At 36.2% G+C, this 24,629-nt stretch overlaps 1 protein-coding gene across 3 annotated transcripts in view; it reads left to right on the top strand.

Moving 5' to 3' along the window:
• The window catches only part of NRG1 (neuregulin 1), a 274,308-nt gene that overhangs the window by 70,650 nt on the left and 179,029 nt on the right, over positions 1-24,629 (top strand). For all 3 annotated transcript variants that reach the window (XM_006859977.1, XM_006859978.1, XM_006859979.1), the window contains exons 3-5: positions 10,797-10,918; positions 21,007-21,057; positions 23,520-23,570. In XM_006859977.1, coding sequence (XP_006860039.1) covers positions 10,797-10,918; positions 21,007-21,057; positions 23,520-23,570 — 224 coding nt within the window. The remainder of the gene's footprint in view (positions 1-10,796; positions 10,919-21,006; positions 21,058-23,519; positions 23,571-24,629) is intronic.

The following is a 24,629-nucleotide window of genomic DNA, read 5'->3' as shown; positions in this document are numbered from 1 at the left end:
AGAAAATGTTATGGCGCAGTTCTATTTGGTACCACATGAGGTTCTCATGAGTCCGAATTAACTTGTTAGCAGTGAGTAATTTTTATGAAAGTATGGAAAATCAAAGAGGCACAGGGTGCTATATTTATACCCATGAGGCCATAGGATTGTATAGAAATGATATAGCTCACCTCTATGTAAAGCATAGGAATTCTAGAATTAATGTGTTGAAGCGCTGTTACAGCCAGACAACTTTAGGTTATTTAGAAAGTTGTTTACACTGAGGCAAATTCTTCTTTATTATAGCTCAAAGTTTTGTTAGGAAGATGAAATATCTAGCACATTCTGTCAGACAATAAAACTGTGTCAAACTGAAGATTTTTGACGTTGGATGCCATGGAGTTGAAAAGAGGGTGAAACCCTAGAAAGCAAGAGTTGTGAGGAGCAGATTTGACTCTGTTGAAGAGAGAAAATTCCCTGTGGCTGGTGTGTGAGGGGGCATGAGAGTTACAGAGAAGGAGCAGAGACAGCAGTAAGAAGCATGTTAGGGCATACAGAGGCCAGGCGAATTGAAGCAGTGGGCATCTGTGGCAGAGTGAAGAGCAGCTTTTGTCTTTTTTTGGACAAACTGCTGTTTGTTGACTAGAGAAATGAATACAACATGAACCCTACCCTTAAGAGGCTTGATCTAGTTGAGACACAGATGCCAACTGTTACAACATTCAGTAGTAAATTCTCTGATAGTGTTTTAGAAGAATTTAACAAAGATGATGAGGGGAGGGGACCCAGTCAGGGAGGCTTGTGATAAAGAAATGAGGAGGAAGATTGTTCAGAGAGGGTGAGGTTGAAGGAGTAGAACAAAGCATCTTGTTTAATGCCTGCAGACAAACAACTGAAGTAAGGTACTTAATGTTTAAAAAAAGATTTTAAAAAAGAAATTCACCACCTAGAACGAATATGTGTTTGAAAGGGCTCATGTATACTTTAAGAGGCAATTTGTTACATGCCTTGGATGACATATAAAGGTATCATTAGTATTCAGAAAAGCATTTTCCTATTGGCTTCATTGGTCCAGACAGCTAAGAGCACTGTCTACATATTAATAAAATTCCATTATACCGGAAAGGCCAATATTCAGAAATTACTTCTTTTAAACAATAGCTTTGCTGGAAAGCATTAAATGGATAAAAAAGCATTTTATTCAAGTTATGTGACTATAAATTGCTCTTGGCAAAACATTTAACATATTTGGTCCTTTTAAAATTAGACATGCTTTGTGTAGAGTAGCCAGCTACTTGATAAGTGATCAGCTTCCCAGTTTTCAGAATTGGATATTCTGTCATTTTGAAGTTTAGTCATTAAAAAAAAAATTGATAATGTTAGCTTTCTTAAAGCTAAAGGACACTACTGAATTTAAATTAAATTAACATTAGCAAGGGGTTCTATTATTTTAATTTGAGCTCTGGTAGCCTAGTGGTTACGAATCAGGCTGCGAACTGCAAAGTCAGCAGTTCGAAACTACCAGTTGCTCCACGGGAGAAAGATGAGGCTTTCTGCTCCCGTCAAGATTTACAGCCTTGGAAACCCTGTACAGGGTCGCTATGGGTCGGAACCAACTCGACGGCACTTAACAACAACAATAGCGTAGTGGTTACGAATCGGGCTGAGAACCTCAAAGCCAGCAGTTTGAAACTACCAGCTGTTCCGCAGGAGAAAGATGAGGCATTCTGCGCTCCCGTAAAGATTTACAGCCTTGGAAACCCTGTACAGGGTCCCTATGAGTTGGAACCGACTCCACAGCACATAGCAATGATGACAACAACAACAACAATTAATATAAGTAGAATAAATAGTATAATACCCTTTTAAAGACTAAATTAGTATTCTGAGAATGAAGGAACTTTTTTGCTGTATGTAGGTGGTAATGGTAGTGAACAGGAATACTTGGATTTGAAATAGTTTTCACTATAAGCCCCGTGTCTTTTCACAACTACTTGTGATTGTTCTATATATAGCATATCAGTTAGTAAAGGTAGAAGGCTGGGGCATGTTCAGGGGTAAGGCAACATCTTTACACCCTCGGAAACCCTGTACAGGGTCACTGTGGGTTGAAACCGACTCGATGGCACTTAACAACAACAACAATCTTATTTTTCAGTTTAATCTATACAATTATAATAATTTTTCTTTACTAAGAGCACTGGACTGCTAACCCCAAGGTTGTTAGCTTAAACCTATGAGCCACTTTTGGGGACAAAGATGAAGCTTTCTGCTTCTGAAAAGATTTACAGCCCCAGAAACCCTATATACATTTGCTATAGAGTCAGAATTGATTAATGTCCAGACTGTTAACGGTTTGCAGTGGTTAATTGGTTACTTGACTCAAACCATATCTTAGGTTGTAATCAACCAATCCTGTATCACTTTTAGTGTCAGATTGAGAAATTTCCCTAGGAATCTCTTTATTTAAAATAAAATATTGACTTTTATCCAGTCTTTAATCTAGGTTTCCTTTTCACATTTTATAACATAGCAGCCAGAATTTCCTTTTAATCCCTTAATGTTATGAAAAAAATTCACACCAATGTGCAGTTTCTATTATTTTTAAAAATAATATGTCTTTTAATCTTGGATGCTGCTGATAAACGTTATTCCTTCATGTTTTTCCTATAAATTGGAATTTACATTTGAGCCTTTGCTTATTTTATTTGGCTAAGCATTGTGTGAGACCAATTAAAAGAAAAGGGAGCTGCCCTAGTGTTATGTTTCTGTTTATCTCCTTGTTCTGGTTTCCTTTGCCTGGTGGATGATTTTGATCATGAAAACTTCTTAAAGAGTCTGTGTGTGATAGATTTATTTTAGGGTCTGTCAGATTGACCTTATTTAAATATCTGCTCTGTGTTAGCCTTTTTAAAGGCCAACTTCCTATTGTTTGTGTATGTTGCACATTTTGAGTTCCCTTAATTGTGTTTCAGCTATTTTACCTTGTATGTATTTTATTTTTGCTTAAGATGGAACTTGATTTGTAAACATTTGTTGTTGTTTTTTTTTTAAGGAGAATTACTTCTCCTATTTGTCCATCATTGCACGTTTTTGGCTCCAATTGGAAAAGTGTATACATATTCCCATATCTTATTAGCTAAGCAGCTGTAACAGGTCACTTTAACTTTCTGTGGCAGGAAATCTCAATTTCCTGAACATATAAGTGGAAATACATAAATCTGTTGCTGAGTTGATTTTAACGCATTGAGAATTCAAATGTGTGTCAGAGTTGAATTGTGTTCCATAGGGTTTTCAAGGTTTGATTTTTTGAAAGTACATCACCAGACATTTTCTTCTGTGTGCCTCTGGGTGAACTCAAACTTTTAGCTTTCATCTAAAAACAGGGTTTTACTGCAAAAAGAGTTGAAATGAGTAATCTAATTTAATCTTTCTCTGTATAGTGATACTATTGTAAGATAATTCTTGTTAGGTGCTCATCTAGACTTGAATCCTTCCAAGGAAAAAAACCAATTCTTCCCCAAGATGTTCTTTTGGTTAGCGGTTGAGGCTGTTAACTCTTTGTACCACTTGAGACTCCAAAGTGGGAACACTACTTCTTTCTTATGATTATTATCAGATATTTGGTAAGGAAGGTGGGTCTGTATGACACAGTGGTTGCCTAAGAAGTCCTTCTTCCCTTCTCTGTCCTTCTCACTCACTAGTCACAGTGAGATAGTATCTGAAGCAGTATGGAACAAAAACACACATTCTCTCTCTCTGTCACACACACACACTCTCTGATGCTTAAGAATCTATATGACCTATTAGGCATCAGAGAAATGGAATTGTATAAACTGAGATCTTCAGTGCATGTGTTTAAATTGTCTTGACCACCAATCTATGGTGGAAGAATCACGTTAATTAACAACTAAATAATAGCAGTTGGAACCTGGAATCTGGAACCTGGAATCAATTTTGCAACTGCACACATAATAAGCTACTTGGTTTTTATACATAAAATGAAAAAGAAATGAATAATTAGAACACTCACAAATCAATTTATATTAATTTCTTTATATATATATATATATATTTCTTATTACAAAAGTAACACATACTTACTATAAAAATGTGTATTTCAGGAATGTAGAGTGGACGTATAATAAAAGCTCACACTTTCTAGGAGCTCACTATATTTTAACACTTTGTGTGAATTAACTCTTTCAATACTTTAAGAAAATGCAACTGCATTGAAACACCGAACCTGCCAGATCCCCAGATAACCCATCAATTAAAATAAAAAACTTAGTTTTGTGATTCAAAGAGAATTAAAAATTCTTCTTTCAGTTGGCTTCCTTCCTATAGACAGACAGTGTGTGGTAGCCTTTTGAAGAGAGAAAGAGCTTTACTTTACCTATATTTTACAAAGTATAGGTCTAGAAAGACCTATATTTTACCTATAACTAACAAAGCTCCGAATCTTGTTGTAATATGTAATTTTCTATAATTCGTAACATAATTGGCTACTTCTACTTTCCTACTAGAGTTCTTACATGGTACAGATCATTAACCCATTCAGTTGTTAACTGAAAGATCGAAGCTTCACGTCTACCCAATGATACCTCTAAAGGCCTGGTGATATACTACTGAAATATTAGCCATTGAAAAATTCTGTGGAGCGAAGTTCTACTCTGACACACATAGGATAGGGTCACTGTGAGTCAGAATCAATTTACTGACAACTGGTAGGACTTTCTTACGGCTTCCCATTCCAACTCTTATGACATAAGGATTGAAGACTCTCATAGTGAAGGTGTATGATTGGAACTCAAAGGGGAAGTCTGATGATTATCTAGATCAGTGCTTTGAAATTGAGCCTCTGGAGAATCCTTCTTTCTGTTAAATTATGGAATCAGTTACCAACTACTTTCTCTGTGATATTTTAAAATATGAGACTCTGATTTAAGCTTTCATCTAAAAACAGGATTTTGCTGCAAAAATAGCTGAAACCAGTGATCTAATTTAATCTTTCTTTGTATAGTGATATTCTTGTAAGATTATTCTTGTTAGATGCTATCCAGACTTGAATCTTCCAAGGGGAAAAAAAAACTCCTTCCCAAGACATTCTATTTTTGAATAGCTCAAAAAGTTCTTCCTTATAAAACGATCTAAAATATGTCTTCTTTTCCTGTAAGATGTACTCTTACCTTCATTTCATTTCATTTTCCTGATAACAACCATGAAATATATTCGACTAACTACTTGGGTTTTGTTGATAACCACTTGAGTTGGAACTCTGTTTCTTTAACAGAACTCTTTCCAGGAATACAGAGTTCTAGGTTCTGCTCAGTTCACGTCGGTTTCTTCTGCAGTCCTTTCCGGATTGATAATTCTCATCCAATGCCACTCCAAAGTATAATTCACATGCAGTCCAACCAGTGAGGAGCATATTGGAATTTTTGCCCAATTTGATTTATGCTCTGTTTTGTTAATTTGTATGGAGAGTGCATTAGTTTCCTTTTGTAACAGTTGTATAAAATATGTGAATGTTAAATTTATACAGCTAACTGAAAGTCTTATTATTTTTCTTCTATGTGAATTATTGTCAAGGCACATCTTACCTTTTGTGTGTTTCTCCCACTGTTTGTTGATCCGGAAATGTATTTGTTAATGCTTATCTTGATTAAATTGAATCTTGCTCTTAGCCCAATAATGTTCAGCCCCGGAATTCCCAGGGGTGTTGTCTATAAAAAGGATTCCATGGCCTCAAGTCATGCTAACCCTATAAATTCACAGTACATAACTGAAAACAAAACAACCCTGTATGAATTTTTTTTATATATATAAAAGCTTACTTAGTTTTAATGTAAGATTTATTTGGGCAAAGTGATTTTTTTCTTGTTCTATTGTCTCCCCCCTGCCTTTTTGAAGGCGTGATATCTGCCTAGACCTTTAAGACTTTTGATTTTAGGAATTATGTCTTTAAAATGATGGTAACTACAAATTTGATTATTATATTTCTTGGAGTTTGCTGTTGTTTTTGTTGTTTGCTGTTGAGTCAGTTCTAAGTCATGGTGACCCTTCTGAGAGGAGTAGGTGGATTTGAATGCCAACTTTGTGGTTACCAGTCCAGTGCTTATCCTAGAGCTCTACACCAAGGCTTTTATCGTTTATAGTTTAATCCAGTTCAAATAGTGATCACACATAATTAAGAAAGAACTCTGCATATCACTAAGGACTAATCCTACATTTATATAAATTGGAAAGAAGAAAATATGTATATTCTTATGGTGCTTTTATAATAATTTAGATTCTTATTATTATTATTATGTGCTGTGGAGTCGGTTCCGACTCATAGTGACCCTGTACAGGGTTTCCGAGGCTGTAAATCTTTACAGTATCAGAAAGCCTCATCTTTCTCCTGTGGAACAGCTGGGATTTTCAAACTGCTGACCGTGAAATTAGCAGCCCGATTCATAACCACTACACTAGCAGAGCTCCTAGTTTTGGGAATCCACTTTTCTTTTGGGTGAGGATATTACTCCTCATCCTGATATTCTTCATTGTTTTATTTCTATTTATTATTGTTAGTAGTCTCATTTGTTGTTGTTAGTGCTGTGGAGTCAGTTCCAACTCATAACGACCCTGGGTAGGGTTTCCGAGGAGCAGCTGGTAGGTTTGAACTGCCAACCTTGTGTTTCACAGTCCAGTGTGGATCCTACAGAGCCAGCAAAATGTGCTAAACTTTGGGATGTTTATACCATTGCTTCTTCCTGTTCTTCGTGGGTGTCAGTCATGAAGGACACTTGTCATGTGTGGGCAGACTTCTTATTAATAAGGAGTTCTGGTGTTGCGTTGTAGGATAAGCACTGAACTGCTAACCACAAGGTCAGCAGTTCAAACCCAACAGCAGTTCCTTGGAAACTTTATACAGTGTTGCTATGAGTCTGAATGGACTCAGTGACACTTAACAACAACATTATAATACCATATTTAAATACCCCAAAGTGAGGTTTGTTGTTGTTAAGTGCCATTGAGTCATTTCTGACTCACAGTATCTCTGTATCGGGTTTCCCATGAGCAGTTCCTAAGTTTGAACCTCTAACCTTGTGAGTCAAGCGACCTTTTGGTCCAGTGTTTAGCCTACAGAGACATTCCAGGACTCCAATGCAAGGTTTAAAGGTTAATAAAGCTTCTCCTACTTTTGTTATATTTTGATCATTTAGGAATATTTTATTATTAAAATTTAATATCAACTTGCTAAAATGCTTCTCATCCAAATGGCCTATTTTGGTTTACAGCAATATGCTACAGGGACTTGTTCTTATGAATAACTTCTCTGATTAATATATGAATCCAATCTCAAACCAAATTCACATTCATCAAGTAGATTCCAATTCATAGTTTCTTACACTGTAAATATTTATGGGAACAAATACTGTCTTTTTCCTGCAGAGTGGTTGGTAGATTTGAACTACCGATTTTATGGTTAGTAGCCCAATGCCTGGTAGCGTAGTGGTTACGAATAGGGCTGTGAACCTTAAGGTCAGTGGTTCGAAACTACCAGCTGCTCCGCGGGAGAAAGATGAGGCTTTCTACTCCCGTAAAGATTTACACCCTCGGAAACCCTGTACAGGGTCACTATGGGTCGGAACCGACTCGACGGCACTTAACAACAACAACAACAACAGCCCAATGCCTAACCCGTATCACCAATAGGACTCCTTAGTATCCCTACATAAATGGTCTTTGGTGAAACTCTGTTATATTAATAACATTTTCAAAAATTTGTTCTATAGACTACTAGTTTTAGAAAATATTAATAACCGTGTTCTGTGAATGACAATTCAAACTCACCAGCTACTCAGGAAATACAGGGTTTCTATGAGTCAGAACTGACTTCAGGGCACTTAACAACAATAACAATTAGAAACAACGTATCCCTCTTGGAGAGTAAGAGAGTACATTAGCATATTAAACGCTCTGAGCTATCCTACAGGATTTAAAAAGCAAAGAATCTGTCTTTTTGTAGTCTAAAGCTTTCCAAACTTATTTGCACCTAGGACAGTTTGTTTTATTTTGCATTTACCTGTTTACAGTATCCTTGGTCTTAAGTGTTGTTGTTAAGTGCCTTCCAGTAGGTTTCCACACATAGTGATCCTGTATAGAGTTTCCAAGGAGCAGCTGGTGAGTTTAAACTGCTGACTTTGTGGTTCAAACCAATCTTGTGGTCATAGTGCTTTATCCCACAGTGCCACGTAACTAATGAGGTTTATTTTTCAATTTACATGTTGATTTGATCTGTGCTGCCCTTGATCTAAAGAGCCCTGGTGGAGCTGTATGGAAGGTCAGCAGTTCAAACCCATCAGCTTCTCTGTGGGAGAAAAATGAGGCTGTCTACTTTATAAAGATTTACAGTCTCAGAAACTAATAGAGGGTCTTTTTGACTCAGAATTGACTTGATGGCAATAGGTGGGTCATTGGTTAAGACCACTTCAGGCTGTCTCATCCGTCTTAAATCGAATCCTCCTTCCTGCAACCAATATTAGGAGTATGAGGTATTGCTGAGAATGTAAGTGGAGACATCCAAAAGTTTTCTGCATTTAGCCATACATTAGTTTAGTAATGTTTGCACACCAAGAAAACATCAGTAATGTTTGCTTTGCATGGATACAAAGAAATTTAAGTTATGTACTCCCCCTCCAAAGTATGTCCTAGCTCAAGACATAAGACATATTGAATACACTCTTCGTAAAAAGAGAATCATTAGAGGTACTCAAGGCTATCTGAATTTAGAAGAGAAGAGCAGCTTCAGCTGAAAAATCATGAAACACTTGATGAAGGAATTGGTACACGAGATCTCAGGTCCAGTAAGATTGTGGTAGGTAGAAATGTGGCGACCTTTTATCATAGAAGGAAGAAATCACATATGCAAAGGCACAGAAAACTGTAAGGCTTGCATATGGAATTGGATGGATGATATATTGCTGAGAACAGTCTAAATTTAATTTGAAGCAATCAATCTGACTTATTTAATAATATCATATGACAAGATGCATCATCATAAATGAAGAAAAGACTGAAGTTGTAAACCATTTAATTTTGCTTGGATCCTCAATCAAAACTCATGGAAGCAGCAGTCAAGAAATCAAACAATGTTTTTCATTAAAGCATATCTGCTGCAAACATTCTTTCTTTTTAAAGTGTTCAAGAGTAAGGTATCAGTTTGAGGACTAATGTGCACTAATGTGCACCCGGCCAAATCCATGGTATTTTCATTCTCCTCATATGCATGCGAAAGGTGGAAAATAAATACAGAAGATCATAGAAGAGTTGATGCATTTGTGTTATGGTGTTGGCAAAGAATATTAAAAGTACCACCAATTGTCAGAACAAACAAATCTGTGTTGGAAGTTGTGCAACCAGAATGCTCCTTAGAAGCCACGATGGTGAGACTTCATCTCTCATACTTAGAGCCCGTTACCAAGTTGGACCAATCCCTGGAGGAGGACATCATGCTCAGTAAAGTGGAGGGTCAACCGAAACAGAGGAAGACCTCCAGCAAGATGGATTGATACATTTACAAAAACAGTGAGCTCAAAGGTAACAACAATTACCAGGATGGTGCAATACTGGGCAATGTTTCATTCTGTTGTGCATAGGGTCGCTATGAATCGGAACCCATCTGAAGGCATGTGTGGTGCGCTGGACTGCAAAGTCGGTTTGAACCACAAGGTTGACCATTCAAGCTCACCAGCTGCTCCTTGGAAACCCTATACAGGATTGCTATGTGTTGGAACTGACTCAACAGCACTTAGCAACAAAAATAATAACATAACAAGTTAAGCAGAAAGTGCACAAAAAGCAACAAGATATACTTTTAGGGAGATTTGCACATAATTCTGGTTTATTTTCTTACTTTCTCGCTCTTTCTCCTCTTAGAAGCTCAGAGAGTGACAATTACCAGACTACAGCATAGAAAGGCCTTCAAGAAATGGAATCAACTTCAGTGGGTCTGAGTTTCTAAACCTTGAAAAGTGCTTAAATAAATGATAGGTCCTCGGAAACAGTATCACACAGACACGGTGGTGCCCATGATCCAACAACACTAGTGATTTACAGTTCAGAGTTTTATTAATGTGTGTGGTATTGTTGCATGACTATTTATTCCAGTATTAAGAACCATTAATGTGGTACTTTGTTCTCTGTGGTCCTGATCTTATAGGAAGTCAGAACTTCGCATTAACAAAGCATCACTGGCTGATTCTGGAGAATATATGTCTCTGCAGTGAGACTCTTAAGTAAAGACACATTCCCTTTCTTTTGGAAATGTTAATCAATCCTTTTCATTCAAAATGAATATTTTTTTAGGAGGAAAGGACAGAGCATTATTACCTGTTATCGTCTTCATTAGTGTCTGTTTTTACCAGATTTTTCGGGCATGATTTTACCTATTTTCTCTCTTTCCAGACCTTAGTAGATGGTGACATTAGGTAGAGGACAAACAAAATCTACCAAGTGTGTTGAAAAATATAAGGAATCATGTGATTATTGGTGTTGATAGAGGAATAAGAAGAAACATCAGGGAAGAATTGCTTTAAACTATTGATCTGGGTGATACAATTAAGACAATGGAACTATATGACTTTATTGTACTGTGTCTTATTTTTACTCCAAGTAGAATCATTATCAACTCTTGGTGATAGCAAGTTATATTTTAACATAGTGTGTTGGGGTGGGAGTTGGTTTGAGAACTCTGAAACTACAAATATATCTATACTTCTGTCTATATCTGTTTTGATACTCATTGTATCTCTGTGGTCCTGATCTTATAGGAAGTCAGAACTTCGCATTAACAAAGCATCACTGGCTGATTCTGGAGAATATATGTGCAAAGTGATCAGCAAATTAGGAAATGACAGTGCCTCTGCCAATATCACCATTGTGGATTCCAATGGTAAGAAATACCAACTGCATTCTGTTTCTCAATCTATAGGAGGAATAATCAAGATATGTGGTAAGACTTGTCATAAATTCATGTGTTACATGCCATTATGAACAAATAAAAAACATGGGAGGAAAACATTGCATTATAGTTATCTGTGTTTTTACTATCATGCTCTTCACTAGGTGAAGTGATACAGAACTAGGCTAGACATAATTTGAAAATAAGGTCATGATGGCAGATACAGCAGTAGGCCTTTCTTGTAAGTCTGTCAGGGGGTGGACATATATTTGACTCTCAGCAACAGATCACTCTTTGCCTCAGTAGTAGAAATTTTTGTGTTTTTGTATATATTGCTGTTGTTATGTGCCGTGGAGTCTGTTTCGACTCATAGTGACCCTTTACAGGGTTTCCGAGGCTGTAAATCTTTACGGGAGCAGAAAGCCTCATCTTTCTTCCATGGAACAGCTGGTAGTTTCAAACTGCTGGACCGTGAAGGTTTGCAGTCCGATTGGTAACCACTAAGCTACCAGAGCTCCTATTTTATTTATATACACACACACACACACACACACACACACACATATATGTATTTTATCTCAATTTATCTTTAAAGCAGTTCTAAGTTTATAGAAAAAATTATACAGAGTTAAGGGGATTGCCATATTTTACTTTATTCAGAAAGTAAAGTGAATTGCCAATTATCTCCTTCCCTATTACACACAATTTCAAAGATACCATTTTGCACTCCTGTGGTACATTTGTTACAATTGATGAACCAATATTGATAAAATTCTATTACATTAAGTCCATAGTTTACATTAGGGTTCAGTGGTTGGGTTTTGAAACATGTATCATGTTATGTACTCACCATTACAGTATCATGCGGAATAGTTTCAGTTCCTTAAAAATCCCCTCTGTTTCACCTATGCTTCCTTTCCCCGTTCTTCTTGGCCACTAACAACCACTGTCTCAATGTTTTTGCCTTTTACAGAATGTCATATAGTTGGAATTATAAATATGTACCATTTTCAAATTGGCTTCTTACGCTTTGCAATGTGTATTTAAGGTTCCTGTATGTCTTTTTGTGGCTTGATAGCATAATCATTTTTATTACTGAATAATATTCCATTGTATGAATGTGCCAGTATGTTTATCCATTCACCTATTGAAGGACTTCTGGGTTGCTTCTAGTTTTTATAAAATATAAATAAAGCTACTTGTACATTCTTTCTATATATTTAAATCTTTCATTTTTTGTGATTGTTATTGTTAGTATTGAGAATATATATCCAGTAGAACCTGCACAAATTCAACAGTTTCTACATGTAAAATTCATTGGTACTAATTGTATTTGAGTTTGCAGCCATTCACATCCTCCTCTTCTGAGTAGTTCCACCCCAGTCAACATCAAGTCACTGCCCCCATATTTAAAGACATAAACATGTCTTTATGTGATTCAGTGAGAATCTGGGTAGTAGGAAGGTAGACCTATTAATGTGAGATTATGAGAGTCTTAGGGCAAAAACTTTTCTATCATGTACAGGCATCATCTTTTCTTAGGGAGAACAGGGGATACTTGTTAAGCATGGAAATGACTTAGAGGTGCCCCCCCCCCATGCTCTGGAAAATTCTCTGACACACACATACAAAAAAACACAGCTGATTTGACAATACCCATGACAATACCCAAAACATAGTTTTCTCGAGTCATCTGTAAGATTAGCAATGACCTAGCGATGCTTACCTAAATCTCTTGAAATAGTCAAATACTCTTTCAAAACTTTTGGTGCTTCTTTTCCTTTTAATACTGTGTTATCCAGCTATTGCCTTCTCAAGATCTGTTATCTGTTACAAAACCAAGCCTAATTGCATAGCTTCTTATAAGGAGATGGGAACGGAATACTCTTGCAAGGCTATGTTCTCTTAAAGTGATAAGGTAAAAATTCGAGGTCAGCAAGGAAAAAGCAAAAGTAAATCTAAATAAACCTTAGGAGACTGGTATAGTTTATATTAATCAATCCATACATAACTTAATAGGAAATTAAGTCAACTGGGAGAAGGGAATGAAATAAAAATAAGGAACAGGGTTGAGATAATTAGACTAATCCCTCGTCCCCTCTGAACTTCCCAGTGAACTGCTCTATGATAGTGTAATCAAGGTTCATTATTTTCATTTTAAATATCACTATCCACAGTGGTTAAAAGAGAACACTTAAAAAATATTTCCCATTACTATTTTTGGGAGCTGTGCTTATATTTAAAATGCAAATGCCACTTAAAATTTATATGAATAAGTATAGCATCACTTTAGTTTTAAATTCACACATGTTAAGCAATTGCATCTTCCTAGTGTTATTTTATCCTTAGTGAAACTTTATAAGAGGCTACATGAAACACAGGATTCCTGGCTTGATGCTGTGGGTTAATGCGCTGAACTGCAAAGTCTCTTTGAACTGCAAGGTTGGTGGTTCAGGCTCACCAGCTGATCCTCAGAAACCCTATACAGGGTTGCTATGGGTCGGAACCAACTCACTGGCAACAACAACACATGAAATTCAAATTTTAAAGTTGACTTTAGTGACTTTTTTTTCTTCTATACTATAGTTTGAAACTGTGTTACTGGTTTGAGGCAAGGTGTGTCTCATGGTAAATACTTTCTAATGATTTTGACACTTGCATTGGATTTACGTAGCTATGTTTACTATACTGTCTCAGGAAAATATAATTAGATATAGTTTCATGGTTTCCTTGAATACTGTGTACAGCACACCCACTTCTCATATATTAGCTAGCAGGTCAGGTTCCAAAGACCAGATAATTATGCAAAAATCAACATTTTGAGAAAAAGGAGGATGACCACATCAGATCACATTATTATGTAACTGCCAAATTACATCATTACATAACAGCCAAATCTCTGAGAATCAGAGCACAGCCAAGTTGGCACCGAACCTTACCCATCATAGCCAGTGCTACTCTTGCCTCACACCTCTGTGTTCCTTACTGCCTGACATGTACCATTAATGCATAAAATAGTTAAATACCAGGTTCTTTCATATTGTCATACATATTAAATGTTAGATAAAATGATAGTCAATAAGTAAGGAGTTAATTAAAAATTTTTATGGATTTTTAAAAAGATCTGAAGGAGAGAAATGAATAATTTCAATTATAATGCAAGGCATCATTAGCCAGTCCTCTCATTGTATTTGGGGGATGGTGGACATAAATGAGAATGAGAGACTTAGATTAGAAAATTCAGGATTATAATGTTGTTTAGGAGCAAAACGGGACTTGAACCCAGGTCCCCTAAATTCCTAGTGCAGTGCACTCTGTATCTAGTCATATTTTAATGTTGAAAATAGATTGTTTTACTTGTGAATAACAGAAACTGAAGGACTGGGGTAAGATGTTGTTGTGGTGGTAGTTATGTGCCATGGAGACAGTTCTGACTCATAGCAACCCTGTATAGGGTTTCTGAGGCTGTAAATCTTTACAGGAGCAGAAAGCCTCATCTTTCTACTGCTGAGCGGCTGATAGATTCAAACTTGCAGTTATCAGCTCGGCTCATAATCCACTGAGCTACCAGAGCTCTTCTACAAAATAGAAAGAGAAAAAAGAAGGGAAAACTAGACCTTCATTACAAGTGAACTTTAAGGAGATGGAATTGTATCCAGGTCACTCTAAGGATTTAAGCAACAGGAATTTGTGGTTGTTCTCTCTAGTGTCTCTATCTTTATTGTAGGTATTTTCCTGGCTTTTCTACTATTCTATACCATCTCACATCTTCTGTGCTTTCTTATAATTCCAAACTTTGACCTATTTATGAACCTAATGGCCATATTCTTCTTCATATCTGCTTTTTAAGCATGATTTCAGCTTTAACTCCTGTTGTATGATTGTCTCCTGACTTCTCTAATCAAATACTCCATAGTAAGCATCTGAGTGGCCTAGCCTGCATTACTTGGTTATGGTTGTTAAGTGCCGTTGAGTCGGTTCCAACCCGTAGCAGCCCTGTATAGGGTTTCCAAGGAGTGGCTGGTATATTTGAACTGCCAACCTGGTAGTGAGCAGTCCAGTGCTTATCCTACATTATCCTAATGATAATGAATTATTATTACTAATCAACAGAGTTTATTATGCTATGCCACATCAGAATACCTAGAAAATTTACAGATCATCTACTTTCTGGTCAGGTGCCCACTACTGGCTCAACTAGGGCTCCATAGGTCGGCTCTCTCCTTGATATTTATGAGCAGGGCATGCTGTTCAGAAGGTCCCATGCTTCCAGGCACCATGATTGACAAAGCCACTATGCTGTATTTATTGGGAGAGAAAGCTTTTTCTCCTTATTCCTCAGGTGGCTTGATTATAGTATAACTGAAAGGAAAGTATGTCATCAAATCATCATGAACCTTCACCCTCTTCTACTGCTATCTATGATTTTGCTATCTTCTGATCAATGTTGCTTATTAAAGAATTCTTAGCCCAGGTACTGGGCTTCCTGGGATTCAGATGCACTACTTTTTGTTTTTTCATTCCCACCTTTCTAGAAATCTGGGCAAAGGTTTCAGACAGAAAGAGGGCACTCTGCCGTGTTTATAAACTTGGCCGTATGGCCAAAGCATCACTTCCTATAGAGTTACTATTGACTTTGGATTGATAGAGAGTGGGATTTTTAAGCATTTGCCATCCATGGGAGTCCTAGAATAATAAAGACCTTAAAAGTAAAAATAGTATATAGAATTTCACCTAAGATTTTAATTTATATTTTCTGTGAAATACCAGCCATATTATTTTGTGTACTCTCTCACCCACATATCAGATTTTTCCAAGAAGGACCTTGCTGTAGTTTGATAATTTCTTTGCAGATCTCCATAATGAGTAGAATTAGAGAAATCCTGGTATGTTGCTTCAAGTTAATTACCCTAATTCCATCCTATACAAAGAGTTCTTTGTGACTTACTTATATCCTCATACAGGTATTTTTGTTACACTATGATGTTTAGAATGCAGTTTGGTATAAGATTCCAAGAGAGATGAAGAAGGAAGGATGGAAACTGCTTGTTTCATCCTGGGGTGGGGGCGTGAGGGTGGGAGGGGGCAGGAATGTAGTAAAGATGATCTTGCTGTTTTGATACTGCAATAATTCTGTTCAAATAGCTATCATAAGTATTAAAGTTTGCTTAGATCATGAAAGTCTTCCGTCTAACATTATGAACTTTCTTCCATTAAATGCATAGATTTTATCTACTTAGATTAGCAACTAGATATAATTGAAACAATTATTTCCAAACAAAAAATCCAAAAAATTTCCCCTGGAATCATGTATATTATATATGCTTTAGTGAATCAATGACCATACTTGACTATTTTCAGGTATTTAAACACATAATATTCACATAGTCAATCATTTTGTTAAACTTTAAATTTTATAAATCTAAGTATTTTTGCTCTTCAAATGCTTTTTAAGCCCTACCTTAATTGGAATAGGAAACAAATAATTTATCATCCAGTAAAGATATATAATCTTAAACTACCTGCTAATTACTTCCGGAGGTCTATAAATTCTAATGAAGTCCAGTTGAGTTTTCACATAAAGAAGGTTCTCATGGCAGTAATCATGGTGCTGTGTTACAAGTGGACTCTGTTCATGTATTTATATGTTATGATATGAAAGACCACATGTACTATGCCTATAAAGCTCTTGCATTAAACTATATGTTCATTTTAATTTGTAGTTTATTTGGCTTGGTCTTCATTATAAGAGCTATTAATTAAACAATTAATTCTTATATGCTCCGTGAAAACTTGTGGGCATTAAACTTGGAAAGAAAATAGATTTAACTGGTCTTCAGATTAATGAAATAATGTAGCTTTTGTAAGATTAATACAATGAATCAATCACACCTTCTACTAAGTTTTCTCTTTTTAATCAAGAGAAAAAGTATTTGAATGAGATTCAAACTCCCACAGGAGCAATTGGGCTCATAAAAATAAAGTAGCCATTTTACTTGAGATGAGTGGAAGGCTATCATTTCTATAACATTTGATTAATATATCAATTGGTGCTTAAAAAAAAAAAAAAAAAAAAGCTCATGTAACAGTCTCAGCCTGATTCCCTCTCTCAAATTAACAGTGTTTTTGGAAATGCCATGCTACTGATGAACAAAGTATAGTTATATTGTAAAGCATATAAATATCATGTTTAATCATTTGTATGGTAATCTCTATGGAGGAATGAAAATATTCTGTTATTCTGAGGCCAGTTTTATTTCCACTAGTAAATTAATATGTCCTTTTAAATTTTGAAAAATAACGTCCTAAAATTGGTGTGTGCATGATACTCACTAGCATTGACTCGTAGTGACTCTATAGGACAGCGTATAAAGAAGTAAGACTGGTCCACAGGGTTTCTGAGACTGTAAATCTTTAAGGAAGCAGACTTTGACTCATCTTTCCCCTCATGGGATTAAACCAGCAACCATGTATACATGATAATAACTTAAATTTTAGGCTTATAGAGCATTACGTAATTGGGTACTTACATACATACAGGCACATCATGTTATATTTGTAGATGTGTATTTTGTTAAAGTAGTTAATATTTCATATAGTATGCTCATGTTGAAATCTCAAACAAATCATGTATACATAATAATTTGAAAATTTCCTGCTAGAAAGTGTTATTTTTTTCTAACAGCTTTTCCCTGAGACCAGATCCAATTTATTTAAAAGCTCTGAAATAGTACAAATATAATAATGCTCCTTGTGTTTACTTATCTACTCAGCATAAATTCTTCTGTGCTCAATTCTAGAAGATTCTGAATCTTCATTAGTTTGCACTAATGAAGGGGATATCATTTTTAAATTAACAAATTTAATGTACTAAATTATGAAGGGAAATAATGCTTAAAATACACATCAAAGAGATTGCAGAGCTTATTTTTAAACGTCTGTAAATGTAACAAATTTATTTTCAATCATTCTTAGAATTTTTTCCCCCCTAAAATCTGGGAATTATACCCAAACACACATAGAATGCTGACAGAGTTATTTTAATAGAAACTTTCTTATTAAGAAAACATTATGAAATGGGGACTTCTTTACAAACAAAAGTATCTGTTAACTTCTCAATTGATATTTTCCCCTAGGTACCTTAGAAGGTTTTTATTTGGAACCATAATCCTTGAACAGATTTTTTTAAGGTCTCCCCTAATTTTAGAAAGTGAGATTACTTTTTTTTATCTCTGTGTAGGTATATCTTTGAAGTAACCTCCTGTCCTGGTATTTTTATGCAGTGTTCAATTAGAAAAGGAAACTTTCTGGTTAACCTTTCCTCTAATCTGGGATCTATTATGCCAATATAGATGAGCTCTGGTATTTTTTTTCTTGGAAGGTCACAGTGGATAGCTGCTTAGGTTGTCAAAAATAAATTTGAAAGGACTCTTCATATCCGTGTTGGGGTTGGGACTCTTGCCCAACTACTGCTGTGCCCCTTGAGCTTACTGCTTCAGTCTGACTGAACTGTCATTGATGAACCCTGAAGGACAGGAGGAGGAAGCATCTCCTCTGATATGGACACTTTTTTGGATCATCCTTTAGGAACACAACAAAGAAGGAAAGACACTCCAAACACTTGATAAAAAGGATTTTTCAGAATAATTTCTTTCAGAAAGAAAGCAATTTAATTTCCTACAACCCAATGTAGAAATCTAGTTGTAGCTACTTCAGAACATATCTCCATTTTACCCTGGAGATAGTCTGTCTTTAGTGCCTGCTGTTGGGAAGATCCCAAAGATACCATATACAGTCACATATTAATTAGTTTCCTTTTCTCTTGTCCCATATTTTTGGGGTTAGGAATTGATGTATGTGGCTTTGATGTCTTCAGACCAGTCTAACTTCTTGAATAGTCTGTCCTCCTTGTGTTTTATTAGGGAGGTCCATGGACTCTTTGTATAGCACTGAAGGATGAGCCCTGGATCAACAACCAATCCCTAGTGGCACAGTGGTTTAAGCATTGTGCTGCTAACTGAAAGATTGGCAGTGTGAGCTCACCAGCTACTTCATGGAAGAAAGATGAGGCAGTCTGCTTCCATACAGATGATTGTTGTTGTTGTTAAGTGCCATTGAGTTGGTTTTGACTCATAGCATAGGGTTTCCAAGGAGCAGCTGGTGGGTTTGAACCACCGACCTTGTGGTTAGCAGTCCATTGCTTATCCTTCATTGCCACACCAGGATTCTTTCATAAAGATTACAGCCTTGGACACCCTGTGGAGTGGTTCTACTGTGTCCTACAGCGTTACCATGAGTCCGAATCAACTCAATGGCTAAGTGGTTTGACTAGTTAGCCATGCTTAACTCATACCACAATAACACATTTATTCATACTAATGGTGTGTTTCTGGTCTCTCCATATCCTTAAATAGCTAAATATTTATTCTTAAACATTCCTGTTGAAACTCACATATTTTCTTTCTAATTTCATGAAAATTTCATCTCTAGAGGAGCCTCAGAAGTTGATGAAATACTGTCTTAAATTTACTTATTTTATTTACTAGACTAGACCTATCAAAGAAGCTATAAACATTTATATATACTATATAAATATATACATACATTTATATATATATGTTGTTGCTAAGTGCCTTCAAGTTGGTTCTAACTCATAGTGACCCTATGTAGGGTTTCTGAGGAGCAGCTTATGGGTTTGAACTGCTGGCTTTGTGGTTCACAATCCACTGCTGATCCTACAGCTCTACACCAGGAGTCCCTATACATATAGTCTTTCTGAGACTGTAAATCTTTATGGGAGCAGAAAGTCTCATCTTTCTTCCACAGAAAGGCTGGTAGTTTCATACTGCTGACCTGGAGGTTAGCAGCCTAACTCATAACCACTACACTATCAGAGCTCATTTTATATATACATTACAGTTACAATGAACATTCGTAGCTGCGTGCTAGCAAAGTATTGATTCAAGCATAACTTCATAGTAGATAGAGCCTGCTTAGGATTTTCAGTCAGAACAAGTATTTCTTTTGTTTTGTTTTGTTTTTTACAGTACATGGTATGACAGTAGGTTCTGCTTTTAGTCCTGGTTTGGGTGTGTATAATACTAAATCATTTGTCTGACATACTTATACACATGATTGAGGTTAAATTGTATCTGCTGCATCTGCATTTTGATTGCCTTCGTAAAAGTATCCATTACTGAAAATACTCAATTAAAACAAACTGAAGCCCTTGTTAGAGAACTGACTAAAATCTATCTAGACAATGTAATTACCCTTTATCGCACCATAAAAGCAGAAAAAATAGTGAGTTCAAAGTTTGAGCACAATTTTACAACTCTCATAACTGTTTTTTTCAGATATGGATGCCTCCTTATCATATGCCATCTCACTGGTATCTGGAATATTTATCAGATGACAAAGCACTTGTCTTGATTGTTGTTGTTGTTAAGTACCGTGGAGTCAGCTCCGATTTGACTCATAGCGACCCTGCACAGGGTTTCCGAGGCTGTAAATCTTTACGGGAGCAAAACGCCTTATCTTTCTCCCACGGAATCGCTGGTAGATTCGAACTGCTGACCTTGAGGTTGGCAGCCCGACTCGTAACCACTACAAATTTATGTCACTTTCGATGCTAGAACTTAATGTTTTTCACCAGTCTTAACTGGAAACATTGATTGCTTTTCTTTTTATTTTGAATGAAATGTCATTCTTCAATGATCTGCAACTTACAAATTCCCTTTGTTTGCAGATGTCTTCATTATTTTCATTGAGTTCTCTCTGCCTTCAGCTCTGAGGATCCCACTGCCTCTTTACCACTTAGTCAGCCTCACTGACCACAGTGGGGATGATGAATTCTAGCACAGCTCATCTCACAGTCCTTGACAAAGAAAGAAGAACTATTTAGCTTGACTGTCCCTTTTGCATTTCTCTCTTTGTGTATGGCTAAAGCCTGGTCTTTTATCAGCCTCTAGAAATACTTCCTTCTTTGAGCTCCTGTTTAGTCTGAAGGCAGGCTGTGGTCCCAGCTCCCAGACCCATGATGTACATCATAATGGCCTATTACCTTTTATTTTTTGCAGACATCATCACTGTCATGCCATCTTCTACTGAAAGAGCATATGTGTCTTCAGGTAAGGAAAATAAGATCATCCAATTACTAACCAGACTGACAGGCATGAGTATTGGCTGCTTCTTCTACTAATCAGGACCCTTCCTCATCCAATTGTCAACTGCTTTTGTTTTCTGCTTCTGGTATTCTTCTCAACCATATTCTGCCTTTAAACGTTTACTTCAGAGGCTGGTTCTTGCTGGATGTCTCAACTTGGACCTGAGAAATGTGCATGAGAGACAGAGTCTCTTTCAAAATGTAGCTTAGTAGCATTAGACAAGCAAGGGGACATCTGCGTTATAAACTTAAGTGTTTTATATCTTTGCAGATGTTTCTCTTAGTTGTTCCTGCTGTCTTTTGTCTGCCTTTTGTCTTCCTGGATGTTTCAATGTATTATCTCTGACTCTTGGCTTCTAAAAACCAGTGTGGGTCTGCTTTGTAAAAATAGCCTGATTTATAAAAAATATTTGTGCCCTTTTTTGTTGTTTTGTTTACCTCTTGCCTGTAATATTAGGAGTCTTCGAAAAGTTCACAGAAAAATTGCATTATCTTTTATTTCCATTTTCCCACAGACATTTTGAAGCCTCCTGATACTTTATCGATAGCAGTTACAGCTTGAGTAGATATTAGCTACTTAGTATCCAACTTTACTAATACATGTATATAACCGTAATTCATTGATTTCTTTACTAACTGTGAACTTTCCCCCCTCTTTCTTACCCTCTTTAATTTCATAGTTGACCTCGTAAAGTTAATCTTTATTGGAAGTTAATATTTAGGGACCCCACATTCAAAGCACACTTCAGAAGTATAATGGAACTTGATTTAGCCTAGAGATTGAGCATTCACAAAGATTTTTACATCTCATTTGATAAGCATAACAAAATTATGAAGCAAGACAGTTTTCTTCCCTTTACAGATGAGAAAAGTAAAGCATTAGAAATGTTATGTAATGTAGCTTAGCCAGTAGAAACACAGATACTTTACACTTAGGATTCTTTCCTTAGGCCCATATTGAATGGTTTGGGCTTGATTGACATTTTTCTTTATGAGTTTAATTGACGCTGTAGAAGACCATCTAATCCAATACAGTCTTTCTCCCTCATCCTTTTACCAGTGTTTCGTCTTTACTTTAAAAGCAGTGTTCAGAATTATAAAAGCAAAATTTCTTTATATCCTACATTGCGTTAGTCATATTTAGGGCATATGTTTCTATCATATGTGGGGGTTAGGGGAGTGAGTAAGGGAGGTGGTCCTGAGGACTAAGAAGATCTTAGTAGTAGTAGTGTTGGGTGCCACTGAGTCATTTCTAATTCATAGCAACCTTGTATCGGGTTTCGAAGTAAGTAAACCTTTACAGTAGACAGCAAGCCTCATCTTTCTCCTTTGGAGTAACTGATAGATTCAAACTGCTGACCTCATAGTTAGCAGTGCAGCTCGTAATCCACTACACTACCAGGGCTCCTTAAGAAGATCTTAGGTATTAAAAAAAAAGAAAAGACAGAATGACAGAAAGAATAAAGGAAGAAATAAAGAGGGATTGGGACAAAAAAAAAAAGGAAAACAAAACTTCTAACAAGTTAAATTGAGCTGAATTTTTTCACTTTTCATTCAGGCATTTCTTGCATGTAAGGACTTCATTATCTAACTCTAGGAGATGTTGTTAGGGACTTGCTCATATAGATTTATATGGTGCTTGAAATTTGAATTGACTGTAACTACTCCCTGCTATGTGACATTAATCTTTATCATGTTTTGGCTGTTACATTTCCATTGTCCCTCTGATACTAAGTTTTTCTTATAGCTAACAATAAACACCTCTAGGTGCTGTTTTTCCTGCATGAGTTCTGTTTTAAGCTTTGTATGTACTTAAAAAACAATCTCTCCTCCATCCTTACTATTGAAGAGAATCTTTATACCATACCTTCTCAGAGAATTACTTACTTAGCATGTTTTTATTGATCCTATTTGTCTAGTGGATGCCCTGCATGATCTTTATTCTACACTGAGCTTAGTAGGATGTTTATGTGGATTAAAAATGACGTAAAGTATACTTGCCTTTAAATAATGTTTTTCTTGAAAATATGTGAGATTCAACAGGAATGTTTGAAAGTTGAATGCATGAAAGTTGACTTCCATTCTCTCTAGATCTGGTGATTGTTCATTTTGATTTCTTATTCTTAAAATTCAAGACCACATCTAACAGAAATGATTGTCTTTCTAACCTATATTGTGTATCTGCTCAGAGTACTTTTTCTAAAGGCTGGACCAGCTCTCAAAAATCTTTGGATATAGATTATAGAACCATCCTTGTGGTCTTTGAGTATTGTGTGTAGCTTCCTGTGACTTTGAATTGCTTTCCATTTTCTGCTGCTTTCTTTTCCAGTGCTTTTTTTCTGGGTGATATCCCTGACTGGCAAGTATCTAAAGTAAGTCTAAGTAGCATGGCTCGATCAAGCCTCATTCCACTTTTCTGTTTTATAGAGCCCCCCATTAGAATATCAGTGTCAACAGAAGGAGCAAATTCTTCTTCATGTAAGTATATTTAAAATATCCGTTCGCTAGTGTTTAACTCAAGTCAATATCTACTTTAGATGATCTTATCCACATTTATCCTCTTCTCGCTCTCTTTAAAAAAAATTATCCTCTTCTTTTGTTGAGGGACCATATTTGGGGTTGTAAGCAGGATGATATTTGCTGTTTGCAAGAGAAATGGCCCCCTATTGTACTTGGTTTGGTGTTACATAGATACACATCTCCCACAAATATACATTTGAATGTTAAAAGACACCACATATGGTAAATTTTAGGATAATCTAGTGACTTTGAATAACTTGTTAGTCTCTGAGGCCTAGTTCTGGGTGAGCAATAGAATAGAGTGTAGATTGTTTTTTAGTTTATCCTAACTGCCTGAGACACAGTATCCAGCAGTTTGTAACCTTTATTCCAAGCGACTCAGTTCTCACATGAAATCCTTTCTAGTGGAGTATGGAAACTATTTATAGATGCCCTTAATTCAAATTGAATAGCAGTGACTAATTATGAAAACGTTTGAAAGCAATTCCCTAGGCAAGAGCTCAGATGAGTTTTTACCTGTTTAATGTGAAATGTGTCTTGTGCTTTTGGACTTGTACAATTCTTAGATTGATTGGTGCTTTGTGCTATGTCAGGGGAACTTAGGAAATTAGTAAGGATTAGTAAAAATAGTTTTTGATACTTATAAATTGAGGATAACATCGTATTAAACTTTGATATTCAACAGGGGAGCTTATTCATACTTTGAAAATAAAACTAACAGCTCAGCCTTTCTCTTCCTTATTTTAGCTCTTTATTTGAACCTATTTCTCAGTTTTATAATTTCTTCGATAAATAGATGTTTCCAGTGGTTCTCTAGCTTGGAGAGTATGTTTAAGGAGCAGTTGACTTTTGCTGTCAGCATGGTAGGGAATTCTTGAAAAGAAGGGTCATAACTTTTGGCAACTAAAGTAATTTTGCCAGCCTAACCAGATCTAATGATCCTAAAACCTTTGCCTCCAGGTTGATAATACCAGAGCTGTAGTCATATGGTATAACTATTTTCTTTATTGCATGAAT

This window comes from Chrysochloris asiatica, unplaced genomic scaffold (assembly GCF_000296735.1).
Source record: "Chrysochloris asiatica unplaced genomic scaffold, ChrAsi1.0 scaffold00035, whole genome shotgun sequence".
In the NCBI taxonomy this organism is placed as follows: Eukaryota; Metazoa; Chordata; class Mammalia; order Afrosoricida; family Chrysochloridae; genus Chrysochloris; species Chrysochloris asiatica.
The sequence above is the reverse complement of the archived record's forward strand: the minus strand, read 5'-3'. Positions and strand labels throughout refer to the sequence as shown.